Consider the following 15,174-nt stretch of genomic DNA (forward strand, 5'->3'; position numbering starts at 1 on the left):
CATTTAACATCAAATGCGAATATGAAATTAGAAAAATAAATAAACTTTATAATAAATAAACGGAATGTCTATTTAAGATCTCTCAAAAGTACGTAAAGGGGCTCGGAAAAGATAATTTTCTTTTATTACCGTCAAATATAGTTTTCAGTTTTCGCGTTCCGTTAAAGTCCTTTACTTCTTATGAGAGATCTTAAACTATAATAATTATTATCAAAATGCATAGAAAACAGGCAGACAAGAAATGCTTAATTTCATTCACATAGTATAAAATCAAATAATTTGGAAAATCCAAAAGTGCACGCCTCATAATTTTTTTTTAATAAATATTTATTAATTATTATTTTTGTTTATTTAATAACAATTAAACCACATCGAATCAGACCCTGAAAAATGAAAGGGTTCTATTCCTGAGCATACTCAAGCGTAAGAGAAAAAAAAAGACTCGATTAGTAAAGTATTTCGGTCGCTATCGTGTTAACAAGAAAAAGGATCCGCACATACAGACACACGGACGTCCAAGACAGAACTTTTTTAAACTGTTTTTTAACTAGTTTAAATAACAAAAATGACATCAAAAATATCATGAACGTTAAAAATAGTGTTTTTTCTTAATATGTGTGTGTATGTATTATCTTACAAGTGCAATGTATGATACATAAAGACATTTTAAGTTTGAAAAATCAGATGTTTTGCGCGAAGTGACAGTAGTACCCACCTCAACGCTTCGCTTATGAGGCGTGCAATACAAAATAAGTTCGTCAAGAAATGAAAACTCTCGATGAGCACTGAAAGAGATTCTTAAAGAAACAAGTCAAAACATGAATAAAATAATCTGATAAATAAAATCTATAAAACCTCGTCAAAACACAGCCGACATTACAATATTTCTGTTAAAACAATAAAATAATAAGTATCAAAGAAAATCGTAGAAAAAGGCATAGAAAAGAAATGCAATTATTTCAAGAAACCTTCAGTTATTAACCCGATTATAAAATTATATGATATAAAATATTTACGTAGATAATATAGAAAAGACTGCAATACAAAAACTAGGCCATACCACACAAAAGAGGCACATGCCATAAAATGGATATCTCAGCGAAATATGAGATAAATAACCTGATTCCTGATCATATTTATAATAAAAAATAGTTGAACAATTAAAGTACATACTTGGTTATAAGAAAATATCTCATAGAAAAAAGTAGATTCTTCCATCTACGCCCTCAGCAAACCTACATCACGTGTTTAATATAAAAATATACTAGACTTAATCTAGTTCCGCTTATTTGTACCAAGTGTGGCTGAAAACTGATTTATGTAATAATTATAATAAATACAGTTTCATTTCAATACGTCGCCTAACATCTAAATATCGCTATACAAAAATTACTTTTAGTAAAAACGCGATTCTACATAGTAACATTTCCATTATTGTTATACAATATAATTGAATTCGACAAAATAACGTAATACCAAATCTAATAAAAAAAAAACAATTCTATTTACAGAATTTGAATCTTACCACCGGTAACTAGGTCCATAGACAAACGTCATTTAAAAAAGCATAGTCTAACTCTATAGTCTATGGTATGTCTTATCTGTGGTTGTGTTGTCTGTGGTTACTTCCACACGTAGTTGAAGACGTCCATAATGCTGTCATAGATAGTGAATGTTATAGCGACGTCGAATACAACTCTGCTGAGTCGTGGTACTGTTCCCTTGTAGAAAGCTAAGGGACCTTCATGTTTCCATGTTTTGATGAAGCAATCCCATGTGCTCTTGTATTTTGCGGCTTCGAGACCTTGCATGCGGGTTTTGACTACGTCGATTGGTGTGTTACCGAAGACTGATGCGGCTCCTGAATAAAATAAATAGTTTTTTTATTATATTGTTTTCATGACTATTAATTTATTATTAAACCTTGCTTCATTCTATTTTTAGAATACAATACGTATTATTGGTGAACGCAGCTATATAATTATTCTTATAATAGTAATCACTACAAAGTATAAAACAAAGTCGCATTCTCTGTCCCTATGTCCCTTTGTATGCTTAAATCTTTAAAACAACGCAACGGATTTTGATGCGGTTTTTTTTAATAGATAGAGTGATTCAAGAGGAAGGTTTTAGTATATAATTTATTAGGTTTTAGACAAAGCGGGCGAAGCCGCGGGCGGTAAGCTAGTAATAAATATAAACGAATCAATGAATCTTCTATAAATAAAGTTAGGACCCCCCATACAAGGAAAATACTTTGAAATAAGTCCACATTCATGATTTTACTTGACACGCAGAGATAACACGACTGTTGTGTGGTTGTTTATCTGTGATAATTTTGTGAATAATTAGTGATAAACTTTATACAAAGAAATACTTTACAAAATAGCATATTTATTTATTTATAGTTTTTATTTTTATTTAAACTACAATTGAGACGGTTAATGACCGTAGCACGAATACGCATACCACACGACGACTTATGCAAATATTATTTCCATTAATTAGCGCATACATTTGCACATTACCTATATGAACGTTTGGACGAGGCATTAGTGCCCTTACGCACTAGCGGTTAACCGCGGGGGCGGCTAACCGCGCGGTTAGCCGCCTTCCCATTTTAATATGCAACCGCTTATGATTGTACGCACTAATCATAAGCGGTTGCATATTAAAATGGGAAAGCGGCTAACCGCGCGGTTAGCCGCCCCCGCGGTTAACCGCTAGTGCGTAAGGGCACTAGACCTAATCTTTCCTATAAAATACAAACTTTACTATAAAATATAAAATACAAATCAACCTTTACTAACTTGATCTATTAAAATAAATCATGGAAATAGATGTTACACATGAAAAAAAGAGCGTGTGTGCCGAGCACGTGTCAGAAGTGAAACTTCTTTGGCAAGGTTCAAGGATACCAAAATCGTCGCCTTACTCCATGACGGTATTGCCATGATGCGACTTTGATTATTACTCTCAACGTGCCTAAAGAAGTTTCACTTCAAAAACCAAAATATAGACCTACCCGCAATTCCACCAAACAGTCCAACAATATACTTTGGCACGTGCTTATCTCTATCCCCTCCCTTGTACCAGTCTCTTAGCGACTCCATCACGAAGAACCGAATCGCTTGGTTACTGCCCTGCTTCATGATTGTTGCTGTAACACCTTTGTATACGCCACCGACACCTGGAATTCAAGATATGTAAAATTTGAGTTAAAAAATTGATTGTCTGTAAAGTCGGTTTACTGGCGATAGTTGAACGTGACAACGTCCGATTGTGCTTCTTTGTCGCTCGTTCCGCGCTCTCGCTTGCACTTCAAGCCTTACATGAAACGCCTCAGAGCGAGGTAACGCCGCATGAGTCATGTTTTTTCGTGCGTGCAGCCGGCTCTATCGAATTATAAGACGTTGTCACGTCAAAATATGGTGGATGTTGTCTAGAGAATTTTTAAGGAAAGTGTTTTTATGATGGTATTGATATTTACTCCAATTCTGTTTTTATTGGCTAAGAGTCATGACTTCTATTTTTGTACTAATTATTTTTGGCAGAGAAACTAAAGGACAAAGTGATCTCGATGTTTATCGATGAGTTTTTCCTTAACAAAAGCATCTCTAAAGCAGTCTGTTAATGATTTATGATATGATTTATGTCGTAGACGCTGAAAGAACCTACCATCCCAATTACTACACACAAATACACATTCTTCAAAATAAAAAAAACACGTATTCTAAAAAAACCGTCCATACAGCCATAAAGATCCCGCAACTAACCTTCCTCCCTAACAATAGTCCTGACACCATGGAAGAATCCCTTGAACCTCGGCTTTTCCATCCTCATATCGTTGATGAACTTCACTTTCACCGTCTCCATGGGGGTCACAGCGAATATCGCTTCAGCCACACCGGCTGCGAGACCACACATGAGCTTACCGGAGTTCGATAGAGTACCATTCTCGTTGATCATGTATAGCTTGGCTTGCTCGAACACTCCGAATCTGAAAATGAGGCCGTTTGTTGGTCTTTGTCGCTCTTCTTAATAGTAAGTACATGTGGCTAGTACGTTAAGTTCATTTTAATTGTTTCCGAATGAGTAACTGGCCCTTAAAAGCTATGTAATATAAGTAATTCTAACAGAAAATTCTAGTTGCGTAAAGTCTTTCAAAGTTGATTCTATTATCTGCAGGGGCTTAAGAAAGTGTGATACAAATAAATAATCATCATGCGGCGATAGGATTTGTGTTATCTAAAGCGGTGTTATTTACAGGTGCGGTGCATCCTCGTGCTTATTTAAAAAGTAAAAGGAAACCTATTCATTTTTTAATATTGATATTTTGGTTAAGTCCTTAAGGTTTACTAGGCTTTTCAACGCACTGATAAAAGGCTTTTTTTTAATATTGCTGTTACCTAGGCACCTAATGATATACATCGATATTAAACGTGTTATTTATCAAATATCGCGATGTTAAGTATAGCGTTCTATCTGTTCTAAATCTGTACTTATCAGCATTGATAAATGATACTTATTCATAATGACGTTAAAAATTGTAGACTCTATATCGCGTGGCATAAACAACTGCAGTACTATATCTAATACGATCGTATCTGGACAAATAAGATATAATTTAAGATAAGAACTTATATAACAAATAGCGGTATAAATTAGTAATATAAAACATCAAACGGTTTCTATATAAAACTCAGGGTATTCAAATTTGTACTATCCCTTGTATTATAGCTCGTATGACACTGTCCAAGGCACTGTCTCACGACGCGGAAGCCATGGCGACATTGCTGACAACATATCAATCAAAGTATATAAACAAAAAAATATTTGTTTTGATAAAATATGATCAATTACTATATACTCAAGGTTGCTTTTATCTTGTAAGCGGAAGTTAACCAAAAGCGGTTCGAGCCAGAGGTCTCCCAAAAGGAAATGGCCCTTGTCTAACGTTTTGACAACTCATTACTCAACCAATCATTGACGTGAAGAAATGGTAGTTAGGGTAACCATGAAATTAGTTTGATTCCATCTCCACACACTTTTATACGGTACAATATACGTGCATTATGGTTTAGTCTAATTTTACATACATTATTATTTCTTTTTTAATTAAATTTACATTTTTTTTAATTAAATTGTCGCTGGCCACCGACACTGGCTCAGTGAGCAAGAGCTCATACAACATGGGGGTCTTAACAGCAATTTGAAGATAATCTTATAACATATGCACATAGCCACAAAAGTAATCGTCCGGAATGTCATTGAGAAGTTATCTGCCGACCGTATGACTCAATGAACTCCTTATCATGCTGTTCCTAAGCATCTTGCGGTGATATGCGTGTGTGCCATTTGTTAGATCTCAATTGAATTGGCCTGTCACGATATTAATTAGAGAAGATCACGTTTTTGTTAGCGTAGGAAGTCTTAATCGATACATTGAGAGATTTTCTTTCGTTAATGAGAGATAAAAAGAAAAATGGATAGGTACATTTCTTTACAGAATGCTAGACAAAATTATTTTATAGTTTCACTTATTAAAAAAGTATGTACTACTAGTTAATTTTTGCTTTTGATATTCTAAAATGCAATTGCATCAAGTAACAAATCAAAGTACAGGTCCAATTTCATTTACAGTCACTTCCTTTATTTCATTGGACTGAAAGGATTTTTATGTATTCCCTGAGGACAGTTCATATAAGAAACAGGGATGTCACAACCAAGGTGACTAAGATGGTCTATTTTGGCCCCCAGGTTTTTTTTACAATATGTTTATTGTAGCTTATATATGATCATATTTTGCTTTAACCCATCCCAACGAGTCTATTCACAAGTCCATCAAAATCCCTATGCTATAGCTAATTCATATTACATATAATATGCGTAATGTTATTCAACTCTCGATAAAGAACAAGAATTATAAATATTCGATAACAGATTTACGTAATATGTATGTTAATTTCCAAGTTGAAGGTTAAACGTGTTTTTGGTATCGTAATGTAGATGGGATGTATTTGTATGAGGTCAGTTTGAATATAGGAAACTGTTGATTACTAGTTCTTGCCTTGTGATCGAAATTTATCCATAAAGAGTTCTATACGCGTGTGTGTGAAAATTGAAATGCATGGCGTATGCAAAGTGTATGAAGTATTACATTAGTACATTTTCACGATAATATGTTTGAAGCTATTGTTCTTTTTGACCTGTATGTCTTTTGGTAATCTTCAATTAACCGATACAATATACATACAAGGACAATATTTATTTCCTAATTAGCCCCTATTAGGGGTAATACAATTAGCTTAGTGCCTTAGTGCTACTTCAATATAATTCAATTAGTTGCTAGTGTTATTTGGTCAACGTTTTAATATATTTAGCACGAATTTCTAAGCTACGACAATTTTTCTGTTAATATTGTCAAAATTGTGGGTTTAAAATTTGGATTTCATCACTGACGAGTTATCCTTATTCATACAATAGAATAAATTCTTTATTCTACTGGGCAAAAAAATAATAAGTTATGAAAACACACAAATAATTGCACAATTATTGTCGATCTAATTGGTAATGGCTGAAGAATTATCTGATCCAGGTACTATCCTATCCAGGACATCCATATTAGATGCAGAAATACCTAATAACATACTGCTGCATTACCTACAAAAGTTCATAATAAACGTATGATGATACTAACCTTACAGCAGACTTCGGAATGGATCCATACAGCAACACACTGAGGCCTCTGTAGAGACCGAGCACTCCATGGCCTTTGACTGTCTTGCTGACGCAGTCGAATATACCCGTGTACTTCTTGGTACCGCCTGGAAAAATGTTTTTGTAATGAGTATTAGTATATAGCAATACTTAATGATTATAGTTTGTTAGGGTACTGTAACGTGATTAAATCAGAAGTAGGAAAATGTTTTCTTTATCATAGAATAATACAAAATATTTTCTTTTAAAATGATACCTATCAGACGTTTAGAAGCTTAGTACAAATAAAGGATTTAATTTAATTTATTGAAGTTTCACTAAATACGATTTAGTAATAGGAATCTTTACCGGCCACGGTTCAACTGTTAAAAAGGTAATAGCGCAGCAAACATTTAATTAACATAATAATATTTACTATTAATTTTCGTTGTAAAATTGTATATTTACATTATAATTTATAATGAACATCTACATTCGTTCTATAGGTAGGTACTTTTTAATTTCAATTTTTAACAAAAACTTATTGGAAATTTGGAAATTAGATAGAAATAAGAACCTAATCATTTCATCCAGAACTGAAGACGGATATTTGTTGTTTATTAATTTTGGATACATAAATAACCCTATAAATAGTGGTAATAGCCACAAATGACCAAAAGAGGTTTTACAATCGATATGGAAACGAATTTCTAGGTCAAGTGCGTAGAGCGCAATAACATCGTTAATACAAGTCACGTTAATGTTTGTTACGCAAGATATTGTGAAACTAGTCAGAAATGATTAGATTAATACGAGGTTTACATTGGAATTTTCCGATGTATTTTTGGGACTTTCTTTTGGTGAATGACCTATATAATAATATTTTTAACACGCGTTTATTAGCTGCATCTGTATTCTGTATGTTTGTGTGTAACCGACTGCTTTAGACTCGAGTTAGACCCACTTTACAGACAGAATTAATTCAAACTTTGTACACTTATCAAGGATCGGTGACTAAAAGAATTTAATTTAAGCGTGTTTATTTCTTTATCTATACTGTATAACTACCAATAATTAAATCGTAGGAAAGTCAAATTCAAAAGTGTACATATTGAATGTTTTTTTTAATAATACTTGGAGCGGACAGGAAGAACATAGGATAGGTTTTATCGCGAAAATCCTACGAGAACGGGAATTATGCGGGTTTTTCTTCGACTATGCGGGGGAACCTCTGGCGGAAAGTTAGTTATGAAAGAAAAACGATAGCTCTGTTACTGAAAGATCAAACAAATCCTAAAAATATGGCGATAATGACGACTTATTTGAGAAATAAATATTTTGATAGTCGAAGATTGCGCATAATTTTTTTTGGACTTGGGACTTTCTTTAGTTCTTTTGCATCGCGCGGTCATTTGAAGTTTGAAAGTTTATAGCCCGCATCAATTTAGTGCATAGTTTGTGGGTATTTATAGAGATCAATTTATTCTCGTGTTTGATTTTATACACCTACGAATGTTTGTAGATTTATAAAAACAGATTTTACAAGCTCCCCTGACTCAATGCTGTTCGAAACTTTGGTTTTAACTTTTAAGAATATAGCTAAGTAATAATCACTTAGGTATACAGGTGTAATCGTTAAGTTTGCACAAGCGATTATTCCGTAACTATTGCAGATAACAAAAAACTTTAAACTGATATCGAAAGTACTTAACCTAATGAGTAAAATGGTCATAATAAATTTTTAAAAATAAAACGGGAAATATCTAAAAAAATAACTTGAAACCCTCCCATACAATTCGCCTGTGCACACTTAACGATTACACCCTGTATATGTATTTCAATTCTTAAAATAGGTATAGTTAACTATAATGTTATTTTACATTTAGAATCATAATAGCATAAACAATAAAAGTAATGGATTGTTTTGATTCAAACTAACACGAATAAATAAGCAAGGGCATAATAACTAATAAGGGCTTGGTCTTATTGACGAATTACGATAGCCGAGTCGTGTTGAATGTTTCTGTTTGGAACCGTTTTTGTGTTGGCCAACATTAAGAATTAGGGAAGGGCTAGCCTATTGCTTTATTGATCGAAATAGTTGCGAGTCATTTCCAGATTTTCCTTTTAGTAAGCATATTTTATACAGGGATTGATAGAATCTTGTTAGATTAGATTAATAAAGATACAAATTTGTGCGTGTTGTCATATAGCGCTATTAAATAAATTATGTGTCTGCAATATCGATGAACAATACCTAGATTTAGCCAAACTACTTAAAAAAGTGGATACACTTTGGGGTCATTGACATATTGACCAATGACAATAGTTTTATAATAATTGTGTTCATCACATAAATCTTTAATATTAATTCCTTTAAACTATTCATAGTACATATTTATAAACAATTTGATTTCATAAGAAGAGTTAATATACTTTCAAAATCTATAAGAGTACCTACCTTCAAAGGTTATTGCTATATGGCTGGCTTATTTATAGCAACCTATTGGTTATTAAGTATTCGAATTTGTATCAAATTATCCATAATATCAATCAAGTTAAATGGGCTCCATCGGAGCAGTGTAATATTTAATCAAACAAATGAATTTATTATAAACTAGCGGTCCGCCCCGGCTTCGCCCGTGGTACATAATATTTACGTTTTCTCTACATAAGAACCATCCTCGTACTTCAAGGAATATAATAAAAAAAGAATTATCGAAATCGGTTCAGCCGTTCTCGAGTTATGCGCTTACCAACACATTTTGCGATTCATTTTTATATATAAGATAAATAACTCACTAACTAAAAGCTTTACACAATAATACATAGCTATTTAAATTGGCCCAGTCACGCCTCATTTCCACTTCATAAACAAAACTATAATTCTTATCACAAGTGACAACACATACAATTTGTTATCATCTCCACTTTAACTACTTTTGAATCTCTTATCAGTTATCATCAACTACATAGTTATTTGAAAATTTGGAAAATATTTATATTGAAATTATGTTATGCAATTTTCATATGACTTCAATTTCAAATAAGATTAAATAATGATGAATTAAAATTGTTACATTCAGATGGTTTCATGCGTTAGATGATACATTTGAGAATTATAGTTTATTGTAGTTCTGTTTTTAATAAATAACCATTAATATTACAGAATAATCACAAACCTTGTTCAGATAATATAATGAACATGATTCTATATTTATAAATTAGGAATGTTTTTTGTGTATCTCTAAGCACCTACATAGAGTGTTCTATGAATTAATAATACTGAGAGAGAGAGAGACAACAACCTTACTAAAAATACTATATAATAAAGACAATAGTAATTAATGTTTAAACAAACACAAATTTTATTTTAATACAAATCATGTTTATTCAATATTGACTTCTTAATTATGAAGCTACCATTAATGAGCTATTTTATTTAGTGGTATATTTAATGGTTTAGAGGAAAATTTATTTTATTTGCTATTGAAATCAGTAGAACAGGCTATGTAACAACAGGAAACTTATTACAATATTATGAAAGGAAGAATATTGTAATAATTGCACCAACTACTATTATGATGTCTATTATGTAACAAGAATCTATGACCTATAAGAATCTAACAAGGATCTAACTATGATAATATATGATATGATAAAATCATTGATGTATAATTTATTTTTTATTTTGCTGAAGATAAATGTATAAACTATAGCAATATGAACTCAAACACTTAATAAACATTGATTTGTGGAGTAATGGACCCTCACGAATTCAAATATAAGGAAATATTTTGTGAAATGTTATTCCTGTTAGGTTTTTATTAGAGTAAAATAACCTTGAAGAAACTGATACATGTAACAATATATCACTAATCTTTATTTCCCGCGTACATTAAAAAGAACAAAGTCCATGTCGCTAAGTTAAGTATTATTTTACAAATACGACTTAGCGCCTCATTGTAACGTAACCTCGAAAACGACACTAACAAGATTCTTATTGGAAAATAAATTTATTCCTTCCATACTTCAGACTGAAGTGAATTAAATATTTATACTTTGAGTGTGGATGACGTAAACTCCAATTCGTATTTTTAGACGGAAAAATATTATTCGGCAATGTTCGATAATGTTATCGCCGCGATCGCAGTTCTACAGATTCCGTTAATGTTATTGTGACATAAACTGATCAAATAAAGTATCATACGATAAGCACTCACCTTTCTCGTCTAATTGCAATTGTGTTTTCACATATTCAGTTGGGAATGTTATACAAATTTCAATGCCACCAGTTATGCCGCCAGCAACAACACCTTTCAGTCCCACTGATCCACCTCCAGCGGCCGCCGCTGCTCCAGTTTCAGTCATCCATGGTCTCGAGAATGGATTTTTGAAATTTCCTGTCCGGGAAGACATTATATAAAAATTTCAGACACTTGTCGTTAAAAAACAACGACTGGAGCACGCGGCGAATACCTCCCCCTACAACTGGTAAAAATTGACTGAATTATTTTTTATTTTCATTCAATGATTTGACATTTCATTCATGGAGTAATAATGCATAGACAATAAATTGTTACAGTAGTATAGACTATAGAGCGAGTGTATTGCACCTTATATTATAAACAGACGTTCGAACTGGTGCGACCGGACCACCGTACTCGTGCGGTGCGATCGACTCGCCACACGACCGCACCGCACCTAGGGTTGCCAGTATTTGATTTAAGGGTTAACAGCATCAAAAATACGAGTTTTAGTTATTTTTTAAATAAATAAATAAATATAATAAAAAGCCTTTTATTCAGATCCACATTACAATTATTATAATATGATTCTAATACAAATAAAACTTAAAATCTAATGTAAACGTTAATCTAGTCTCTTATTTGAATTTTGCTTATTTTTTGTAGATCTGTTTGCCAGTCGACAAAGGCCTCCTCCAACCGTTTCCACTCATGTCTTTCTTGGGCCACTCTGTTCCATGTGACGCCAGTTATTAGTTCATCAGTTATTTTTTACGGGAGATAATTAAAACAGCAATGTTAAATAGAGAAAATTTATTTTTGGTATTTATATTTGCTGTTGGAAGAAACAGCTTTTAATAGCTCTTCATTTTCTAAAGCGAATGTATAAAAATCTTTGCACGATAATTTAAAATTACAATTAATTTGCAGCTTCGCCTTTACAGTTTCAATATTCTATCGGTTTCGGCTATCCGTCCAGGCATTGCCGCACAAAGAAAATATTCTTTGTTTAAAAATTACGATTAAATTTACGATTTTTAAAAAAACATTTAAAATATTGGAATTTTCGCGGCCGTCTGAGCTAAATAAATTCGTATAAAAAAATAGATACACTAGCGACTAGATAATTTATTACGTTGCTAATATATGAAGTGATTAAAGGCGCAAATTATCCCTTTTTGAAATTTTCGATATTGTCGATAGAGGCGAAAGTATTGTAATTTTTACTGATTTTCGTTTTTATTTTTTTATATTATATGCAGGCGTTAGTAGAAGCTCTGTTTAGTACCAAAAGAAACCTTGAACTGAGTTCTACATGTGACAAAAATACCACATTCTAGCCACGAAGTTATTACGAGATATAGATTTTCAAAGAATGTCAGGGTTGTCCCTAGTAAATAAAATTATATAATATATCATCTATCTATTACCAAGTTTTGTTTATGTTTTAGTCGTTATTATAGTCAATATTTCAATATATTATTATATGTAGGTAAAAGGTTAATTTATTACAATCTTTATATGTAATAAATTAACTGAACAAAAAAAATATCTTAGATTTATAAGACAATTCAATAATATCAAATTAATACAAATTAATCTCCTTTTTTTGTGAATATTTCGAGCATTGATCATAGTAATCTCATTAAAAGTCAAACCCAATTCTTTGAAAATCTATTTCTCGTAATAAATTCGTGGTTAGATTGTTGTATTTTTTTCACATGTAGACCTCAGTTCAAGGCTTCTTTTGGTACAAGTACAAGTACAAGTTACAACCATTGAAAAAAAAGAAAACGAAGAGAAAAGAATGGGCAAAATTATATTTAAAAGACAGGGATTCATTCAGACATATGCAGTCATATCATAAATCTTTGTAGAGTTCTAAAATTTATATTATTAATCTTTTTTCAGTATTAGCCACGTCTACCGACGCCATCGCCATTGATAACGATCGACCGACGTCCGTTTTGTTTGGCGGTAGAACTGTGACTAAAGCTGTAATAAGTATATAGTCTATGACTAATGCGCTGTCCGGTGCGATCGCCCGTCCACACGCGCGAATTTGGTACGGTCCGCACCAAGTTCGGATGAAAAAACCATCGAACCAACCGTACCGTCAATAATAATAATTATGTCCGGCGGACCACTGTACACATGATCGAATATGGTCCGGAGCGCACCAAGGTCACGGTGCGGTCCGTACCAAATTCGAACGTCTGTTTGTAACTTTAGATTATACACCTATAGACTCGGAGCAATTATCAAGCCTGGAGAAGTAACAATTAATTGAACAATAAAGCACTAGTTTGGCCTTTTTGGCTTATGGCAAAATGTCATGCGAAAAAAGAGGACAGATATATGTCAGTTCGACAGTTTGAAATGACATGTAGCCATTGAAATTTGTTTTAGTGACCAGTCTGGTCACTAACGCATGGTGATTTTAATTATTGTTTTTGAGGTGAAAAACGTGTTTTCTAGTTTCTTATGTTATTTTCTGAAAAGATAATTTACTAAAGATTACATGGCTTGTGTTGTTTACGGCTGTAAAAGCCGTAGTACTGGGAAATCGGATGAAGATTGGAATTTGTCTTTTCACAGGTTAGTGTTTTGATCAATGTTTTTGTTAATTGTATTATAAATAAGTTAATTTACGTTATTTTCATAATCATCTATGTTTTATCTAACCGTAATCATTGAAATGAAATCATAATCAGCTTAGTTTTTAGAAAAAATGCAAAATATAACTTCCATAGTGTTGTGCAATTATCGATACTTGAGTAGGTACGAAGTACTTCATTGATAATGACTGCTTTAGGTTAGGAGAAAAAAAAGGTATATTTAAGTATGGATTTTATTGTTATTTGCAGGTTTCTGGCTTGAGAAAAATTAAAAGATGTTTGGGTTAAAGCTATAGCACAGGGAAAATTGGAAGCCTTCAAAACATTCTCGGCCTTGTTCAAATCATTTCGAATCAGACGGGAAGAAACGTAAAGTGCTTTGCAGAGATGCTGTGCCACAAGTTTAAGGTGGCATCTATTTTAAATAATAAATATTGTAATTTGTTAATTAAGTATCGAAATAAAATGTTGTAAAAAAAAATTTAAATTTTATTTGTTTTATTTGAAGCAATTTATTTTAAACTTTTACCAATTTTTTCCTGTGGGAATGAGTTATTTTCCCGCGGTAAATTGTAGCCTATATGTTATTCTGATGTTTAATCTATAATATATTATAATATGTTTAATTCACAGTTTAATTGTAAAGTTCCATAAAAACTCATTCAGTAGTTTTTACGTGAAAGAATATCAAATGTCCATTCTTATATATTTTTGCTTTTATAATATTAGTAGGATACGATTATTGATTTGTAAAAAGATCAACCAGGTGGAAGTCAGATTCGCGCACGAAGGGTTCCGTATAATTCTATGAATGAATCTATGAAAACAGGAAAAAATACGTACCTTTTTACGAAACCATAAAAAACAACCTAAACCGAAATACCTAATAATATTTTTTTATAAATACCACTACCATACAATGCAATACGCATCGTAAATGAATAATTCCAAATTAAACGAATCTTAAAATTTGGAATTACCTATCCATAATTCAAAATTAAAAGAATCTTAAATTATCTTCAAGCAATTTTATAACCTAATTTTTTTATTTATCGATATTTTAGTATTCGATAAAGTGGCAAGCACTACCTTTTTAGAATAAAAAGTGGCTACATGTGGATTTGAATGCCAAGCCGATAACAGTGTGTTGTCTCTTTCTATCGCATTAATTAGGGTATTGAATAAAAGAGAGCCACTATATAAGAAACTTTCAATTAATTGTTACTTCTCCAGGCTTGTTAATTGCTCCGAGCCTATAGATGTAACCATGGCGTGACCGCACTTGAAACAGAAATAGAATTTTGTGGTGTTGCCTAATAAGTTGGCAATTCCCACATATTAGGTAAAAAATATTATGAATCTTACTTGATCGCGAACAGACTTTATAAATACCTGTAAGTACTTCGCAAACTAAAAATTCTGAATTTGCATATTTTAAATGCTAGCTTCAATAATGTAACTCTTATGTCGTAGTCGTACGAAATACTTTAATAAAACCTCCGTAAGGTAGGTAAGGAGAATTGTATGGACATCATTGACCACGCACTACATACTAGAGAGGGCATCGCTTTTAAACTACATATTTGTAACACGAGTTAGAGTCAATCGTC

The 15,174-nt window shown here is 32.3% G+C and overlaps 1 protein-coding gene across 1 annotated transcript; it reads right to left on the reverse strand.

Annotated features, from left to right (window-relative positions):
- Positions 1 to 747: 747 nt before the first annotated feature.
- sea (mitochondrial citrate transporter scheggia) lies at positions 748 to 11,216 on the reverse strand. Its single transcript, XM_089708418.1, has 5 exons — positions 10,923 to 11,216; positions 6,701 to 6,827; positions 3,777 to 4,000; positions 3,026 to 3,190; positions 748 to 1,861 (listed from the first exon to the last, which is right to left on the reverse strand). Exons 1-5 carry the CDS (start codon positions 11,116 to 11,118, stop codon positions 1,623 to 1,625), a joined length of 951 nt encoding a protein of 316 aa, XP_089564544.1. The 5' UTR covers positions 11,119 to 11,216; the 3' UTR covers positions 748 to 1,622.
- Between the last annotated feature and the right edge of the window lie 3,958 nt (positions 11,217 to 15,174).

The sequence above is a fragment of the Colias philodice genome, chromosome 21 (genome assembly GCF_061535455.1).
Source record: "Colias philodice isolate Cphi_HAF_F1 chromosome 21, ilColPhil1 Martin Lab GWU primary, whole genome shotgun sequence".
Taxonomy (NCBI): Eukaryota; Metazoa; Arthropoda; class Insecta; order Lepidoptera; family Pieridae; genus Colias; species Colias philodice.